The sequence below is a fragment of the Copadichromis virginalis genome, linkage group LG5, assembly GCF_057382275.1.
Source record: "Copadichromis virginalis isolate Kocher_CV1m ecotype Utaka linkage group LG5, C_Virginalis_male_GT1.1, whole genome shotgun sequence".
Lineage (NCBI taxonomy): Eukaryota > Metazoa > Chordata > Actinopteri > Cichliformes > Cichlidae > Copadichromis > Copadichromis virginalis.
Window position 1 is genome coordinate 31962824 of NC_140622.1, and position 19836 is coordinate 31982659.

Sequence of the window (19836 nt, forward strand, 5' to 3'; positions counted from 1 at the left end):
AAAAAGAATACTTCAAATAAGTCATCAAAAGCCCCCCAAATATCATACCATTCACGTCTGTGACGAGTATAAGTAAACTTCTGACGTCAACTGTACGTCCACGAATTCTAAAATTATCCGTTTTTTTAATTAGTTAATACGTTTTTTACATAATAAAATAATTATTAGTGTGGAATGGGGGAAAAAACCCGCGTTACTACCTGTTAACGTTCACGTCGCTCCAGAACTTGTTTACCAGATGACGTGCACGCGCTGCACTGGGCGTGGATGCTGATTGGACGTCGCGGGGCACGCACGTACAGCACGCACACAGCGTCACGTAATTACCGACCATGGCGGAATGTGGTCGAGTTGACAGCAACACAAGTCACACCATGGATAAAAGCATTACTCTTCCTCCCGATGAAATCTTCCGCAATTTGGAAAACGCAAAGCGCTTCGCCATAGATATCGGTACTTGGAAATATGAGCGCTTTCTTTCATTTTGCGGCAACTTTTGTACACACTGAGCTAATCTTCGTGTTTGTAGACCAGCTCTGCCGCATCCTTAATACTCTGACAAACACTAGACTTTAGGTGAAAGAAGACAAAGCTAATGGTAGCGGCTTAACTTTACACGCGATGTTAATTTGTTTGACAGCCAGTCAGTTTATTCTAAAGATTGAAGTCTGATGAGCTTTCGGGATTATCGTTTTACCTTTAAGCGGATGTGTGCCTAAACACAACCTGGCCAACTTTGACAAGTGCACGAGCCTGCACGTTAGCTGTTAGCTACTCCGTTATAAGAACTTATCTCTTTCAAGACAACATCAGAGTTTGTCACTTCATTGCTCGTTTTAAATGTCGATTCGCCCTGCTGTTTTCTTATCGGACATTATCGATGTTGTTTTGCTTTAACAGGTGGCTCTTTGACAAAGCTGGCTTACTACTCAACCGTCCAGCACAAGGTGGCCAAAGTGCGATCATTCGACCACACTGCAAAGGTACGGATGAAAAATACACTGTTTATGCTTTAAAATGCAACCACCCAAAAATATGAATCAGCACACTTGTAGGATGTTCATTCAGCCTTGTTTTGTTTTTGTTTGTTACTTAGAATAACAAAAACAAACAAACAAACAAACAAAAACATAGCAAAATCAGATCAAGTATTGGGAGAAGTGTGCTGACCCATCCTTACATCATCAGCTAGTACTCTGTACTTTTCACGAAGTACATGTCAGTACTTTCTTGCACCTCCTCTGGGTGTTATGATGTGCAGGATTTTTTGAGGTATATGCTCCACTATAAAAACCAAAGCTCTCCATCAATCTCCTTCTAATAATTTTAACTATAATTTTCAATTAGATTAGTATCTGGGTTGTTTGCTGACCATGTCACGGGGATGAGGAAAAGCTTTAACTGTAGCTTTGGGACGTCCGTAAAAATCACTTAATCATAATGATTGTCATCTCCCTTGGTCCTTTACATTAGATGCATTCCTACATCTTGAAGTCAAACTATTCAGCTACTAAATATATTTCTGAGTTGTTGTTTTTTTTAATTTGATTTGCTACAGAGTTTAAAAATAAGTGCTGGCTGTGCATCCTTCAAGTGTAGCAATTCCACATTTTTTGTCAGGGCTTGTATCAGAAGCCAACATCTGGACTGCTTGAAGTACTCAGACATTTCTCTTCCGTATGTCTGTTTTCTAGGCGGCTGCTGGTGACAAGCTGTATGAAATATCAATGCAGGAGGAGGTGACGGCACGCCTGCACTTTATCAAGTTTGAAAATGCTTACATCGAAACATGCTTGGACTTCATTAAAGACCATCTAGTTAACACTGAAACCAAAGTTATCAAAGCCACAGGTGGAGGGGCACACAAGTTCAAAGAGCTAATCGAGAGGAAACTGGGACTCAAGTCAGTATATACAAATCAATGTTAGCTATCACCAAAAAAAAACCTTTACCTGTGCTGTATCATTCAGCATTTGTGGCAGTGTGCTAAAGTGTAGAAACTGTAGGTATAAATGGAAACAAAGGGAGCTACATTTCTAGCATATTCTGGGTGACCAGCCTTGAATTAACAATAGTCCTCCGTTCTTGTTGTAACCAGTGCACAAAGCAATATCCTGTCCTCTTCCTGTAAAACAGGAAATTGCACGACAAATTGTATGTTTTTTTTACAGAGACCTTTGGAAGACCTTATAAAGACTCCTCTGGAAAATATTTAATATTTGATGGCTTCCCAAGTTTGGCAGCCTTCTTTTTTTGTATCGGCTAATTAAACAGACGACAAAAAAACCATTAATGTGATCGAGAGCGAGATACAGTTTCAGTTTTCCCAGTTTGTTACTCTAGTCATTTAATACAAAAAAGTAACGTATTTGCATCAGCTGGTGCTTGTTTGTAATTATTACCTGTGTAGCCAGTGTAGCTTGAAGAGTGTAAATTTGTAGTCACATTGAATTAGATCGTTTGTTATTGTTGGTGATGATGCTCACCTGTTTTTGTGCTGTACTGTGGCAGAGTGGACAAAGAGGATGAGATGACATGCCTCATCAAGGGCTGTAATTTTGTACTGAAGAACATACCACACGAGGCTTTCGTGTACGCCAAGCATGCCGACTCAGAATTCCGCTTTCAGACGACTAATCCAGACATCTTTCCTTACCTGCTGGTAAACATCGGCTCCGGGGTGTCCATAGTTAAGGTAATACAATAAATAAGTAAGAGAATAAAGAATGCTCCTTCTTGTGCTGCATCTGCATTCATTACATTGGAACATGTTTCCATTTCTTCCCATCCTTTGCATTTGCACAGATTTTAAGAGTATACTTTGTTATACTTTCCAAATACCCTGTTTTTCCCACATGTCTTTGTGTCCTCTTAAAAAGCTCAATTATAGAAACAACAGACAAATACTGGCTTTTTAAAAGGACTTAAGATGCAGTGTTTTTTGTTAAATAGAACATACTATCACTTCTCTCAATGATGCAGTAAAAATATAATATTAAGAGGTTATATGATCACTTTCATTTGATTTACTAGGTTCTTTTGTGATTAACGCACTACGCTGTATCACTTTTTTTCTCACTTTCTCCAGGTTGAATCAGAGGACAAATTTGAGAGAATAGGAGGAAGCTCAATAGGTGGAGGGACATTCTGGGGACTTGGAGCCCTTCTCACCAAAACAAAGGTATCCTGAGTAATGTGGACTGGTTTTATTACAAGTCATTTAGCAGCAACTACTTAAATCGTGTATTTAAGGTTGTCTTGACTTTTTTTTAAAATTTATTTAAACCATAGAGATTTGACGAGCTGCTACAGTTGGCCTCGAAAGGTCAGCATGCAAGTGTTGATATGCTTGTTAAAGATATCTATGGAGGATCATACGGGTATTTGGGCTTGACTGGAGATCTTATAGCGAGCAGTTTTGGGAAGTCTGCTACTGCCGACAAAGGTGAGTCATGGACGAACAGGTTTCATTTAGCTAACCTGTAGTGTTATGTAAGTGTTGAGTCACTCCTCATTTCATTACATTTTGCTAAAAAATAATGGGAAAACGTGCAATAATTTATGTATTATTATTTATTTATTTATTGTAATTTCTGTAAGTAGTATTAAAGAGGACTTTTCCAGGCTTCTAGAAGGACATTCAAAGCTCTTCTTTGGATGTTGGCTGTGTTTTTGTTCTCACACTGCTTCAATGGGAAGGCCAATTAATGGCTGATAATGAATCATTATATCTTGGTTTGTTTTCACTGCATTGTCAGTGTGTTTGGGTTCACACCCATGCTGGACAATTAAGTTGTTGCCAGTCAGATACTTTACATATTGCACTGGATGATGGATCAAAATCTTTCTGTGATCTCCAACACCACTGGCTGAAACACAGCCGCAAACCATTACAGAGCCTCCTCTGTGTTTCAGAGATGGCTATAGACACTGACTGCTGTATTTCTACTCTGAACTCATCTGTACATATTAAAAATGAATTTAAACAAAAAAATAAATAAAATCATATCCGTCACTCCATGTGACCTGTTGCCACTAATTTTCAGTTCAGTTCTAGTGTAATTTGGCATACCTCAGCCTTTTTGCCCCGTTTCCCCTCCTGAAGAGTGTCTTCTTGACAGCCACCCTTCCACTGAGACCGTTTCTAATGAGGCTTCAGTGAACTGTAGATGGATCAACTGAAGGGCCATATTTATCTTTGGATTTTTTCCTTTTTCTTAAGGCAGTGAGTTTCATATACTGTTCATCTGCTGTAGATATTTGGCATGCCACTTCTTCTTTTATCCTCCAGCTTCCTCAAATATTTCTAATGGGTACACTGCACAGCATGCTGCAGTATGCCAAGCCAGCTAATAGCTCTTTGGGAATCACCTGGTCGTTGCAAAAAAATATTATCTTATGCCTGTTAACTGTTATCTTTAGCATTTTTTTGTGGATTCAACTAAAGAAATGGGAGCAAATTATATGTTAAGTGGCAGGCTGCTAATAAGAAAGTGCCTAAAGGGTCAATTTAAAATTGTTTCTTTTTTAAGTTGTCTGTTATGTGTGGACACAACACTGGTTCATCCCTTTAGTTATATTGCGCTTTTCTTTAATTGCGAAAATAGTACAAAAACTGGGCTGAAAATGAGCATAAAGCAGTTAATGTCCAAAGAAAACTCTCAAAGACCTTCAAAAAGCTCAAAGAACGTTTTCCCAAGAAAAAATTAGAAACTTGCAAGAATGTGCATCTCATGGAAGCAAATTATAAAGAAATTGTGGGTGGTTAAAGACAGTACTGTGCATCCTTGTAATGTCAGACTCTAACAACTTGGTTATATATTGTGTTTTGTATTTGCAGCTTATTCATTTATCATGACAAAAAAAACACCTCACATCCTTTTAGTATGTTTTTAGTCCTAAAATGAAAGAGGCTTGCTCTGAAGATCAACAGCTGCAGGGCAACAGCTGCAGTAAGCTCAGATTATTCATGGTAAAATGTATTTCAGTGATGGCCTAGTTTCCAAGCGTAATATATCTGAATTTGCATTTAAACTCAAACCACACTAGTCCACCTCAGATTATTACATTTGAGTAGTTTCTTCCTCAGTATGTGGAAAAATGGCTTCTTCCTTTTTAACTGTCATATAATGGTGATTTTTAAGTGTAGCTACTGCAGTTTAAAGACGTAATTGATTTAAATAAATTGATTATAACCAGATACTTTTATTTCTCTAACAAGGCAGGATCCCTGTTCTTTTTTACCTTGTTAACTACTTCATGTGATGTTTTTGCTCAAAGACATATGAGCATGGCTGTCATGGCTGAGCATTTCTATTGGAATTGCAGCCCAGTTTAATGCCTAACAATCCTCTCACATGCCATATCTTTTAGGGAGGGTTTAACTTGTCAGAACTTGCAATTACAAACGAGTTTGAGCTAACATTAGTGACACCCTATATATTAGGTAATGTCAGGAAAAAAATATCCTATATAGAGCTTTTCTACTTAGTTTTCTACACATGCTTTCTATCTAACATCAACAGCAACTTGGGGTTTAGGATCTTGCCCAAAGATACTTTGGCAGACTGAAGACTGGAGACACCAACCTTCCAGTTAGTGAATGACCTGCTCTACCTCATGAACCAGGGCTGGTTTATTCATATATTACATATTGACTATACATATTAAAGGAGGAAATCGTGTTGAGTTGCTTCTAAGCCATACTTGGCCCTGTTGCCTCACAGCAAAAAGTTCTCACCCTGTCAGGTTTTCTTTGTGTGCTCCTGCTTCCTTCCATAGTCCAAAGACATGCACTTCCTGGGGTTAGGGGTTAAGTGATGATTCAAATTGCCCATAGGTGTGAATGTTACCATAAATTGGAAAAGTAGAAGAGGATGGATGGGTGAAAGCCAAACTCTATCATGATAAATTGAATTTTGTTGTCTCCAGGAAAAAAAAGCATCTAATATTTTTCAGTTTTATTACAGCTGCAGAATCAAATTGATGCCTCTTCATCCGGTGTTGTATTGGTGAATATTATGGAATAAAGGGATGGTGTTATCCCAGAAAATTCAACATCTTTTATAATTTATTGAAGTGAAGTCTGTAACTGTTCAGCTGCTACTGTTGAGCAATTATTGTAGGTAAGTAGTAATTCTAGGTTATAGTTCCAGTTTGAAAATTAAGGAAGTGTTTTAATATGTTTGTTTTTTTGTTTGTTTTTTTGTTGTTGTTGTTTTTTGTTTTATGGAGGCTATCACAGTGCCATCCCGGTGCTATTTATATGCTAATATAAAGTCTTACCTCTTTTATGCCTTTATGTTCATATAACCTGCTCTGAATTTTAGACTTTTCTAAAGAAGACATGGCCAAGAGTTTACTCCATATGATCAGCAATGACATCGGGCAGCTGGCCTGTCTTTATGCCAAGCTTCACAACCTGTCCAGAGTGTATTTTGGAGGCTTCTTTATTAGAGGACACCCTGTTACCATGCACACAATCACCTATAGCATCAACTTCTTTACCAAGGCAAGCAAAACTTTGTGCTCTGACACAGAAACAACTTTACAAAAGGCAGTCGTCTATTTGTTTCATGTCAGTATAGCTGTGAACTGTACAATATTTAAACCACAGCCTTTTGACCTCCTCTTGCTTTGTTGTAGGGTGAAGTTCAGGCCTTGTTTTTGAGGCATGAAGGTTATTTGGGAACCATTGGAGCCTTTCTTAAAGGAGCAGAGGAAGACAGTAAGAAAGAAACAGCTAATGCCTGTTGTGGTTTTCAAACAACGATGATTGCACTTGACTGTTCTGCTTTGGTTTAGACAACAACCTGATCTAGTTGGTCTTTGACAGGGCTCTTGTTCTTATCTTATAATTTCTGCTGCTAACTATCCATCCATCCATCCATCTTCATCCGCTTTGTCCGGGGCCGGGTCGCGGGGGCAGCAGCCTAAGCAAAGAGGCCCAGACCTCCCTCTCCCCAGCCACCTCCTCCAGCTTATTCGGGGGAATACCAAGGCGTTCCCAGGCCAGCCGAGAGATATAATCTCTCCAGCGTGTCCTGGGTCTGCCCCGGGGCCTCCTCCCGGTGGGACATGCCTGGAACACCTCACCCAGGAGGCGCCCAGGGGGCATCCTTGTCAGATGCCCGAACCACCTCAGCTGGCTCCTTTCGATGTGGAGCAGCAGCTGCTCTACTCTGAGCCCCTCCCGGATGGCCGAACTTCTCACCCTATCTCTAAGGGAGAGGCCAGCCACCCTTCGGAGGAAGCTCATTTCTGCCGCTTGTATCCGCGATCTCGTTCTTTCGGTCACTACCCACAGCTCGTGGCCATAGGTGAGGGTAGGGACGTAGATCGACCGGTAAATTGAGAGCTTCGCTTTTACACTCAGCTCCCTCTTCACCACGACGGACCGGTGCAGCATCCGCATTACTGCAGCTGCAGCCCCAATCCGTCTGTCGATCTCCGGCTCCCTTCTCCCATCACTCGCGAACAAGACCCCGAGATACTTGAACTCCTCCACTTGGGGCAGGAACTCATCCCCGACCCGGAGTGGGCACTCCACCCTTTTCCGGCTGAGAACCATGGCCTCAGATTTGGAGGTGCTGATCCTCATTCCCGCTGCTTCACACTCGGCTGCGAACCGCTCCAGTGCGAGCTGGAGGCCCTCACCCGATGAAGCCAACAGAACCACATCATCTGCAAAAATCAGAGATGAGATTCTGAGGCCACCAAAGCGAAAGCCCTCCGCCACTTGGCTGCGCCTAGAAATCCTGTCCATAAAAATTATGAACAGAACCGGAGACAAAGGGCAGCCCTGGCGGAGCCCATCACCCACCGGGAACGAGTCCGACTTATTGCCGGCAATGCGAACCAAGCTCTTGCAACGGTTGTATAGGGATCGAATGGCCCGTAGCAATGGGCCAGACACCCCATATTCCCGCAACACCTCCCACAGGACACCCCGAGGGACACGGTCGAATGCCTTCTCCAAGTCCACAAAACACATGTAGACTGGTTGGGCAAACTCCCATGCACCCTCAAGTATCCTGGAGAGGATAAAGAGCTGGTCCAGTGTTCCGCGACCAGGACGAAAACCGCATTGTTCCTCCTGTATCCGAGGTTCGACTAACGGACGAACTCTCCTTTCCAGCACCCTGGCATAGACTTTCCCAGGGAGACTGAGGAGTGTGACCCCCCTGTAGTTGGAACACACCCTCCGGTCCCCTTTCTTGAAGATGGGGACCACCACCCCGGTCTGCCAGTCCACAGGTACTGCCCCTGATCTCCACGCAACATTGCAGAGGCGTGTCAACCAGGACAGCCCTACAACGTCCAGAGCCTTCAGGAACTCGGGGCGGACCTCATCAACACCAGGGGCTCTGCCACCAAGGAGTTGTTTAACTGCCTCAGTGACCTCGCCCCCGGAAATTGGCGGGTCATTCCCCTCATCCCCAGACTCTGCTTCCTCCTCGGAAGACGTGTCAGTGGGATTAAGGAGGTCCTCGAAGTATTCCTTCCACCGCCTGACAATTTTCTCAGTCGACGTCAGCAGCGCTCCGCCAGCACTATACACAGTGCAGGTAGAGCACCGCTTTCCCCTCCTGAGACGTCTGACGGTTTGTCAGAATCTCTTCGAGGCAGCCCGAAAGTCTTTTTCCATGGCCTCTCCGAACTCCTCCCACACCCGAGTTTTTGCTTCAGCCACTGCCCGAGCCGCATTCCGCTTGGCCTGTCGATACCTGTCGGCTGCCTCCGGAGTCCCACAGGCTAACCAAGCCCGATAGGACTCCTTCTTCAGCCTGGTGGCTCCCTTCACCTCTGGTGTCCACCATTTGGTTCGGGGATTACCACCACGGCAGGCACCAACCACCTTGCGGCCGCAGCTCAATGCAGCAGCTTCGGCAATGGAGACGCTGAACATGGTCCATTCGGACTCAATGTCCCCAGTCTCCCTCGGAATGCTGTTGAAGCTCTGCCGGAGGTGTGCGTTGAAGATCTCGCGGACTGGGGCCTCTGCTAGACGTTCCCAGCACACCCTCACTACGCATTTAGGTGCACCAGGTCTGTCCAGCGTCTTCCCCCGCCACCTGATCCAACTCACCACCAGGTGGTGATCAGTTGACAGCTCAGCCCCTCTCTTTACCCGAGTGTCCAGAACATATGGTCGCAGGTCTGCTGATACGATTACAAAATCGATCATCGACCTACGGCCTAGAGCATCCTGGTGCCACGTGCACTTATGGACACTCTTATGTTCGAACAGGGTGTTCGTTATGGCCAAACTGTGATTAGCACAGAAGTCCAATAACAGAGCACCGCTCGGGTTCAGATCAGGGAGGCCGTTCCTCCCAATCACGCCCCTCCAGGTCTCGCTGTCGTTACCCACGTGAGCTAACTAGTAGCTGCTAAATCCTTTATATCAAGTAGCTTTCTAGATTCAACCTGTGGTTGGACAGACTCTCTACTCCCCCGTCACGGACTGCAGCTGGACAAAAGTAGTCTTTTTTTTTTTCCTGCTCTTGAGATCCACTGCACGTTGAAGGCCCACTCTAACCAGAACCTGCAGCACTAGTGCTCCTTCACTAAGCTCTTCAAGACTGCACAACAGGGACTACCTTTGCTAGTTGGAGTCCAAGATGGTGAAGTTAAAGTCCATCCACAGTGACCACTGGAACAGTTATGGGTATTCTGTGGGAAACATTAAAAGGATCACTGAAAACTTAACAGTATTATGAGAATTTTTTTGGAAGCAGTTTTTAGTGAGATTAAGTATAAATAAAATCTGTGGAGGTGGTCCTTGACAAAAACACATTTCATAAACTGCCATAATAGTATATTAAAGGAATGGTGTATCATCAAAGACCAATAACGGTAACATTTAAATACGTTAACTTTGCAAAAGACTTGTTTAAATATTAACTGTAATGATATTAAAATTCTCTGTAATCCAAACAGTGTTTGGTAAATATATTAACGTTTACATTTTTTCTCCTCTAGATCCAAACCAGTATAGCTGGGGTGAGAATTACGCAGGTAGCTCAGGTCTGATGAGCGTTTCTCCTGACATGAATCCTATGCAACGTGCTCGTAGTGGAACGGTGAGTCCACAGTGAGTTAGAGATTTGTGGTATCTGAAGACCTGAGGCTGGGCCACGTAGCACAACATGGCACATCAGCCCTCATTTGCTAATGTTTTTTTTCTTTACATCCTTTTCCATCTAATTATTGATAAGTTTGTCTATAAACTTCAATTAATGTTTTCGTTTTTGATGGAGATGCCATCATTATTGTTCTCGCTGAATACAAAGTCATAAAAAATTCATTCCGTTCATCTTTGTATTCTAATTTTTTTCCCATTTTCTGTCCACACACTCTTCTAACTCTCTCCTTCAGTTTCCTGTAAGTACCTCTGCCTGCTTTGCTTGTTTGGTGGTTTGATGGCACATTGGTTGTGTTCAACACGTCGTGTAACTGCAAACACTTAAACAGTTGTTGTGACAGGCATTCATTTGTGTGTTCACATTAGATGAACAATAGAAAATAATAGGTTGTTTGATGGTTTTAAAAGATGTGAAGTGTTTCAGGTGTGCACTTTGCTTTTTTTGTAATACCTTGAGCTTCTAGGCCACTGTAGTAGCAGGAGCAGCTATGTGCCCTCCCCACTCCCAGTCTCCCTCCCTCAGCCCACAATCACTGAAATACCCTTGTGCCCAACTCGCATTCACTAGTTTTCATTACTGCAGACTTCTTTGCTTTTCTTTCCTCTCGAGAAACCATCAGCAGATGTACTAAGTTCTTTAAAAGGAAAGGACTTCCTCTAATGGACTATTGATTGTGTCCATTTAATGAATCTGTTGGCTTTCATTGGCTTTTAGAGTTAAATTCTGGTTTAACCTCTCCTCTTTACTACATCTCACGCTCATCGTTTTTGTTGACACACTGAAGAAAAAATACTGACATGAGTGCCACAAAGAAGGGGAAATATTTTAAAATACATCCTGGAATGATGGTGTTTAAGAAGGGTAGTGGGAATAGGCTTGTACAATTTAACAGCTGGAATAAACGTCAAGTTATCTGAGTGGTTAGGCTTTTATCCATAAAAGCCTGTTATGGGCAAGGCGTGATAGTGTGAATGTTTTCTGTGTCTTTGTTGTACAGTTTGACATGTTGGAGATGGACCGTCTGGAGAGGCAACTGGTGAACCTGCCTCTGCTGCAAGACCCTTCCTCTTACATCCCTGACACTGTGGACCTCACAGAGGATGCTCTGGCCCGTGAATACTGGCTATACTGCTTCGAAGAGGCCCTAGATGGGGTAGGATGGCATCATAGTTGTAATAGCAAGACAAATGTGGTAAACATCTGCAAAATTATTCTTAAAAAATGGGGAAAAAACACAATGACAAAAATCAAGTCGGAGCCCAGCATTCGGCTTTGAAATCGAAGGTATGAATTCTAAGGTGTCTGTTTCTATTAATATTTTAACTCTGTCAGATTAGACAGCTACAAAGTAATGTTGTCTTCTCATTACTATAGACATGACTGACTGCACGTTCTTCCCACGTTACTCATGCATGCAGCATCATGAAGAGCTGCTAGCTAGTAATTTCCAGTAAAGAATGTAAACACAATGGGAACCAAAGCAGTGTTTGTAATGCTATCTGCCAGTCTAGTCACAGTTCCACCTGACTGCACTGGCAGCATCGTTGGCTGTCAGACTGCTCTGTGTTTATTTTGGTCAACCTCAATTAAATTGCTCAAAATAATTCTAACATGCCAGTCTTTCTGTTAGGACGTACTGAGGGATCTCAGATGAGGCATAGGTTCTCATAGATTGTGACACATCATGCAAGACAAAAAGAAAATGTTGTGCATGACATCCATTTTTTTCCTTCTGAACCCAAAGAAATTATCCCATCTTTGCTCATAATTGGGTTGATATATAGTGTAGTTTGATTTTTGGGTCACTGTTGGGGAGATCTGTCTCTTATGTGGTGGGATCTTTTTTTTAACAAAGGAATGAATTTTGACCTGATCCTGGTCTGACAGTAAAGCTTCACGTTTCCCTTTTGGATCTGGGAAAAGTTCTAGTCGAAATATTTGCCATTTACATGGTGATGTATACACATTTCTTTTATTTCTTTGCTCAAAAGTTGAAGTGTTTTCTGATTACTTTTTTTTTTGGTCCTTGAGCAGGTGGTTAAGAGAGCTGTAGCGAGTCAGCCTGACATGCCGGAGGCAGCCCTGCGTGCTGAGAAGTTCCGTCAGAAATACAGACACAAGCTTCAGACCCTTCGTCAACAGCCGTTGTAAGGACTGCTAGTGGCTCTGCTACTGCATCTAGTTTACTCAGAGGTTGCTTTAAGTCGAACTCTTTCTTCACCGTCTGCATTAGTTTCATCTCTTTATACCAGCAAAATCTTGATGTTGATCCTGTTTACTCTTTCAGTTTTTAGGACTGGGCTGCACTCCATAAGTGTGGATTAGTAATAGAATCACAGCACTAGGTCTGTAACAGTCTATAAAATTTAAAGAAGAAATACTTCCAAATTCCAGATATTTATATATTTTAACTTTCTAATAGTTTATTTCAGAACATTAAAAAAGGGGGGGAAACTGTGGAAAAGTGCTTTGCATTTATTATCCCAGCCCGGTTGTTTCTATATGTTTCTCTCTTGCTAACATAGAGTGCTTCTCTTCTCACCTAGTGCTTATGGATCCCTCACTGTCAGAAGTTTGTTAGACACGAGGGAACACTGTTTAAACGAGTTCAACTTTCCTGATCCCTACTCTAAGGTGAAATCTATCAAATGTGTTGTTTTGCTTTTATGCACCTTTCTTGAATTTTACAGCTGAATTGGCCTTTAGTGACCAATGTCATGACTCTGTAGTTTTCTTTTTGTTGACTTTGTTTTTGTTGTATTGTTTTTTTTGTATTTCAGATTAAACAGAGGGAGAATGACATTGCTCTCAAGTACTATCAAAAGGCAGTGAAGTCCTTGGATGAGCTGAGCTGGGAGGAGAAACAGTTTGCCCTAGTCCAGGGTGTCCTGGCTGGGAATGTCTTTGACTGGGGAGCCAAGGCCGTGTCAGAGTGAGTGGTCTTTTTTTCATCTCTTGCTGGGTTCATAGATTACATCAACCCAGCTGCACAAGCTTTTAGAGACACAAAACATTTTAGCCTCAGTCTTGAAGTTTTGTTATTTTTTGGTAAACTGTTGCTGGTTTGAGCTCACTTTAGTCTGTTTCGTTTTGACACTTACAGCGTCCTGGAATCTGACCCCGAGTTTGGGTTTGAGGAGGCTAAACGACAGCTGGAAGGTATCCAAGTACTTTAACACAATTGCAGTTGCAACTGCACTGCAGAAGTATTGTTAACTACACGTTAGCAGGGCATAAGCACTGTCAGAGGTCTATCTGTGTCTCAGTCCATGCAAGCACATTGTGTGCAATGTGAGGGTCAACTGTGTTTCATAAGCACTCAGACAGACAGAACGTTTAGGCTTATTTTTATTATACTAACATGTCTCCTTGCTTCTCTCACTTGCTCTTACATTTTATCTCCTTCCAGTCAGGATGTGAGAGATGAGAAGACCGAGGAACCAAATTCAAACTTTTGTTCCTCTTAAGTAACTTGGTTAGTTTTAATGTCATCACATGGGTACACCTTGGGTTGATTGGATTGGATTTCCAATCACATATTAGTTTAAGGAGAGAGAAAAAACATTAAGCCTTAAGATAGCATATTGAAAATCTCCCAGCATCACATGACAACTGAAGCATGAAAATGAACTTTTAAGTGCAAGTAAATATTGTTGTACAGCTGGTGTGGAGGCAGATTGATATTTTCAAGAGGAAGGTATCTGTTTAGTTTGACATCACTTCAAACATTTCCTATAAGCTGTGTGCCTTTTTGCTTGCTGTTACACCTTCTGATGTCTGCTGATGATACACTGTCGGATTTTAGACCTGCTTTTATGCCTCTTGGTGGTCAGACTGACATTTGTATTTTCTTTTTTATTCCCCTCTCAGAGCGGCCATGGCTCGTTGATTCCTATGACCAGTGGCTTGAAAGACTAAAGGTCAGATTCATTCTGTTGGTCTTCACACTCACAAGCTGTTTTCACATGTGATCTTAGGGCAATATCTATAAAATCAGGCCTGGATCTTGGCTGAAGTTGTGCATTTTTACATGCATCACACAGCAGCAGACAGTTTGATTCAGACATGTTTTCACCTCTGTGTTGGATATAAGTGTATTCTTTCATTGGATGTCTCATTAGAAATTAAGCAAACTTTGTTTCCCTTTGGATCTGACTATGTGATTGAAGCTTTTTCACACATGTACTGCAGTCATGTACCTTTCTAGACGTTTCCCTGGAGGAGCTTCGTGTGAAAACACAAACTGAGACAATAAATGGTCTTAAACCTACCATAAACACCTTATGTTCAACACTTTTTGAACTAGGGATAAGCATGTTTTGATGAACCACAAAGGGATAACATCTTCTGGGTGGTCATTAGTAGTGTTTTGCATACTTGCAGGAATGTTTCTGTGTTTTATTTTCTTGATAATTAATGGCTGAATGTCATCCATCCTGGTTTTCTCTTGCAGGGTCCTCCTCATAAGTGTGCCTTGTTTTTCGTAGATAATAGTGGAGTAGACATCATTCTAGGGGTGATGCCTTTTGTAAGAGAGCTTCTCTCTCGAGGAACAGAGGTAGGAAACTGACAGAATAATTACAAAAAGAGAGTATTTGGTCAGATGTTCATTAAACTCTGCAATGATTCTACTGTTTAGGTGGTTTTGGCCAGCAACTCTGGTCCAGCTCTGAATGACGTGACGAATGGTGAACTGCAGATACTGACAGAAAGAATTGCTGCTATGGATCCCGTCATTGAGTGAGTGTATATAAGTGATTTTAAATGTGGTTATTGATGAGACAAACTCTTTAGGGTATAGATTTTTATTATTGACCTAAAGGACTAGATAAATTCCAATTTGCTTTAGTTGTTTGCTATAAATTAGTTTTACTTGTCATTTTAGTTTTACACATCTGAACAGTGATAAACATGAACATGCTTGTTTTTTTTTAATCTTGGGCCATAGTGACCGTATTGAGAGCAAAACAACAAATAGTTGTGGAGATGTGAATGACTGATTAAAAACAACCTTCACCCCCAAAGATACAATAAATGACAAATAGCTTGTACTAACAGCTCATTCTTAAGGGTGAGCTGCCTTGCATTGTAAACAAAAACATTACTCATTAGGAGCTAGCATGAGCAACAAAATCCTTGTTGTAAATAATACTGTACACATGGCTGATGTCTACAAAGCACTGGGCTGTGGTGTGTTTGTTGTTGTGTAGGGCTGGCCTGAGAGAGGACAGGTTGCTGCTGGTGCAGAGCGGTTCCAGTTCTCCGTGTTTGGATCTGAGGTTAGTTGTTTTAGTTTGCATTGAACTTTTTAAATATTTTTTTAAATACTTTAAGTAAGATTTCTGCAAACTGCAGCCTGAAGCTGACAGAATGAGCTCCTCTTGCTATGAATGCATGCATCCAAGCTTCAGTCCATGTCTGTCGAATGAATGAATTAATAAGCACATTGCAATAGACTCAATACTTGAAATGTGCAATTCACTTGTATTTTTATTTTTTTTTTCCTATTTATTCTATTTATCCCCTTTGTATATTTTATTTATATTTGTCTCTGTATTTATATGTGTGTGTGTGTGTGTGTGTGTGTGTGTGTGTGTGTGTGTGTGTAATATATATATATATATATATATATATATATATATATATATATATATATATATATATATATATATATATATATATATATATATATATATATATATATATATATATATATATATATATATATATATATATATATATATACATATATATATATATACATATATATATACATATATATATATATACATATATATATATATATATATATATATATATATATATATATACATATATATATATATACATATATATATATATATATATATATATATATATATATACATATATATATATATATATATATACATATATATAACAGTTCTGTAACTGTAACTTCGGTCGTTGCTGTGCTTTTTTTGGAAGTCGAATTTCCCAGAGGAACCCACCCGAGGGATTAATAAAGTTCTATCTTATCTTATCTTATCTTATTACATTTGACCTCCACAGCACTGATGGATGAACTGACTATTTTTTTCCAAAATGCCAAAAAGTCCCGTGAAGTGATAAGAACAAGGTTAATCTGCTTTCAGACCTGTGATACTAATATTCTCTCATACAGTCCATTCTGGATTCACTTTAAAATGTTCTCACTACTTTTAAAAACCTATTTGTTTTTGGTTGTTTGCAGGTATGGTTGACGAGAGTACCTTGACTTTTTGTTATGCAAACACAGTCTTATTCGCTTTGTCTATTTGATTTTTTTCTTTGTATTTATTGTTGATTTAGTCACTAATATGTATAGTGTATATTTTGTATAACCTGTACAGCACTTTGATCAACTGAAGGTGTTTAATATGTGATGTAGACTCTGACCTGATATGACTTGACTTCTCTTGGCTCTGTATGTATAATACTGATATTAAAGTAATCAGCATAAGATAATAATATCACATTAGTGATGGCGGGAGAGCCGAATACTGATAAGATAGTTCCTTGTTTTTGGACCGTGTGATAGTCGTGGCTGTGCTTCTATAATGATAAAAATAATAGTGCAAAGTGTGGCTAACATAAGCTGTTAATTGACTCCTTGGGGAGGAGGAGTAAGATAAACTGATTAAAGCCCCTGTCCTGACAAGAAATCAGGTGATTCTACGTCTTTGTTGTTTCCCAGCCGCCTGGACAAAGTTTTGGCGATGGTTGTGCGGGAGCGGCAGACCGACCTGGTGATCATCGAGGGAATGGGTCGAGCCATTCACACCAACTACTACGCCATGCTCAGCTGCGAGAGCCTCAAGATGGCCGTTATCAAAAACTCGTGGCTGGCCGACCGACTGGGGGGAAAACTGTTCAGCGTGGTCTTCAAGTATGAAGTACCAGCCGGGAAACCAAACAAGGACTGCGGTGCTTTTTCTCCTTCCTGAACGTGACAGAAGCAGTTTGAGTTGAAGCTCTGAATGTAAGGAGGATGATCGTATACTGCCACTGAGTGAACAACCGATTTTAACGCTGACTGTTAAAAGTTTATGTGGGTTTTTAAGGGTGATCATTAATTGGGAGATTTGTATGTTTCATTTTAAAGTCGACTTTTGGCTTCATGAACATATTGCTTTCTTGCACATCCATCAAGTTTTCTGTTGAATCATATCATAGCTATCAGTACTACCAGTTTATATACATAGCTTTTATTTTGAAAATGTGCGCCTGTCATTCCCAACATGGCTGTGTACATCTAAGGGATTTGACTTTTTGGCTAGATAGAGACAGCAGCAGGAATAATTACAGCTTTCAGTGGTGAGACGTTTTTAATGTGCCTTAAGGTTGATGTGATTTCACTCACTCAGTTTTGCATTTAATTCCTGTTGTAGGTGTCATGTTACACAAATGTCAGTTTTTTCCAGCACTCTCAGGCCATAGACAAAGAAAAACTCACATTTCTTTTTATGACATTCACTCCACTAATCGAATTGAAATTAAGAATCACTGTCATTGTCATTTATGTAGCTGTTGATGTGGAATCAGGGAAGATCAGCTTGATCAGTGGGAGAAGCAGCACTTTATCACAGCAATTCAAGAAACCTACAGTGTTCCTCCACAAGGTGGCAGTATTCTACTGTGATGTAGATTTTTAGTCTTTAAGTCTTTCCAAAGGTGCTTGGTGTCAAAATTAACACAGCATATTTCAGGTTCAGTAAACTGTAAGCATCACATGGAACTTGATGTCACTGAGCTGGCTGTGGCATGAGTCCATGCATTCACTGTAATTACCTGGCATGTACAAATACACACTGCAGTCCATCCCAGAGTCAAAAGATATTTGTTTTAAGGCAATAATATGGCAGCTTCTAGTTGTAACAAACATCAAACCTGATGTGAAGTGGTTTATTGTATTGTTAACTTCATCACAAAGGTCTAAATTCAAGGCAGGCTCTGATTAAAAACATTCTTGGTATGAAAATATCTCCCAAAGTCACAGTTGCTTCACTTCTGTACTCATATTGCAATATTGTATTTTTCATTTGTACATATATATACATACATACATACATACATACATACATACATATATATATATATATATATATATTTATGTATGTATGTATGTGAAATTACATCACTTCAGTTAAGCACACCAAGCACAATTTTGAGTATTATTATTCTCTTGACAATCAATTTTAATTAAATGGTGAAAACCTATATTTTACCTTTGTGAGTGTGTGTGCGTGCGCGCGCGTGTTGCATTTTCTTTGTAGATGTGTCAGAAGAGTTTTGAACTGAGTAGAGAAATCGGGAAAGTTGAAAGTTGCCCCATATTAAAAAAACCAAACATGCCCCTGGCAGTATGAAAGCTCAGCACCCTAGTATGTGGCAGTTGATGCCTGCTGGGGAGCTTCAAGCTGATAATGCATGAGGAGGCCTGGCAGGGGGTCCTCCTGCTTTCTCTCTTGCTCATCACTCCCACTGCCAAAACCCACACGCAACCAGTTCTTCAGCCTGCCCTTATGGATGTGGTGACATCTGCTTATAGCCTATGAAAGGTCTGCTCGGGTGGAGGTTTTGTTTTTATTTTTTTGCTAGTTTTGGGGGGGTTTTTTTACACTTTCCAGTGCAGACAGGGTTGTCTATCCATCAGTGCAGTCATGCACACATCATGAGATAATGGGCACCCCTTGCCTCCTACAAGCTGTCTAGGTCCTACATAGGACCTAGACAGCTTGACAAAGTTTGGCTAGCTTGATCCACAGAACTGACACACCTGATGCTGTATGACTACCATCAGTGTTTGATCATAATCTGTGTGCATATACACCACTCTGCTGTTTTGTACACAGTGATCAACTCACATAATGAACATTTATTTCCACCATCTTTAAAAATGCACGTGATTAACAGAGAAAGATTTTTAAAAAAGAAAAAATGTCTAATTTATGCCAATTATTTAGTATTAATTGAAATATTCAGATGTAGCCTGTTAACAATCAATTCATTCCATAAATCATTACATTTCTTTTAATCTTGCATGATGCCAGTAGCTGTCCACAGCTGTTTTTAACAATAACAGCTATGAATGAAATTTATAAATGTCAGTATTGATGCTGATGGTCCCGACAACTCCTGGTGTTTCAAATCATACCAGACTCGTTGTTTGTAGCCATTCGGTATTTTTATAAAAAGCAGGGGTTGTTGGTTCGAGATCTGCCACTGAAAAAAGTAGTTTGTATAGAAAAGAAACAGCCTCATCTTGCTCGATGGCTAAATCTTATTCTTTACAATTTTTATAATGACTACTGTTTTTGTTTTAAAGAAATGTCAGTGTTGTGACAGCGTAGCGTGCAGCTGTAGCATATTGGACTGTATTTGGTTAGCGGTCTAATGGGGGCAAACTGGCAATCGGGACATCCTTAAGCTGTTTGAATTTAGGGTGAACTGCTCAAAGCCACTTCAAACATAGGCTCTGGCTCCAGGGAACAGGAACTCCCATTTGGTAACAGGAAAGCCTGTTAGATAATCCACTCTGGATACACACAGTATCTGGGTGAAATGTTGCTACATACAAAAAAATAAATGTTTTCCCCAAACAAGCAGATGACTAACATTTAACTAACAAAATGCTAAACTAAAAGATCTACAAGTACAAGATGGACTG

The 19836-nt window shown here is 40.5% G+C and overlaps 1 protein-coding gene across 1 annotated transcript; it reads left to right on the plus strand.

The window, feature by feature from the left end:
* The first annotated feature begins 280 nt into the window (after positions 1–280).
* Positions 281–18386, plus strand: pank4 (pantothenate kinase 4 (inactive)). Its single transcript, XM_085457362.1, has 19 exons — positions 281–453; positions 901–983; positions 1695–1903; positions 2512–2695; positions 3089–3181; positions 3292–3445; positions 6330–6511; positions 6646–6727; positions 9985–10085; positions 11146–11301; positions 12183–12295; positions 12695–12782; positions 12929–13080; positions 13252–13307; positions 14019–14068; positions 14602–14706; positions 14788–14888; positions 15359–15427; positions 16864–18386. The coding sequence occupies exons 1-19, from the start codon at positions 333–335 to the stop codon at positions 17111–17113; spliced, it is 2349 nt and encodes a 782-aa protein (XP_085313488.1). The 5' UTR covers positions 281–332; the 3' UTR covers positions 17114–18386.
* Positions 18387–19836: the final 1450 nt, after the last annotated feature.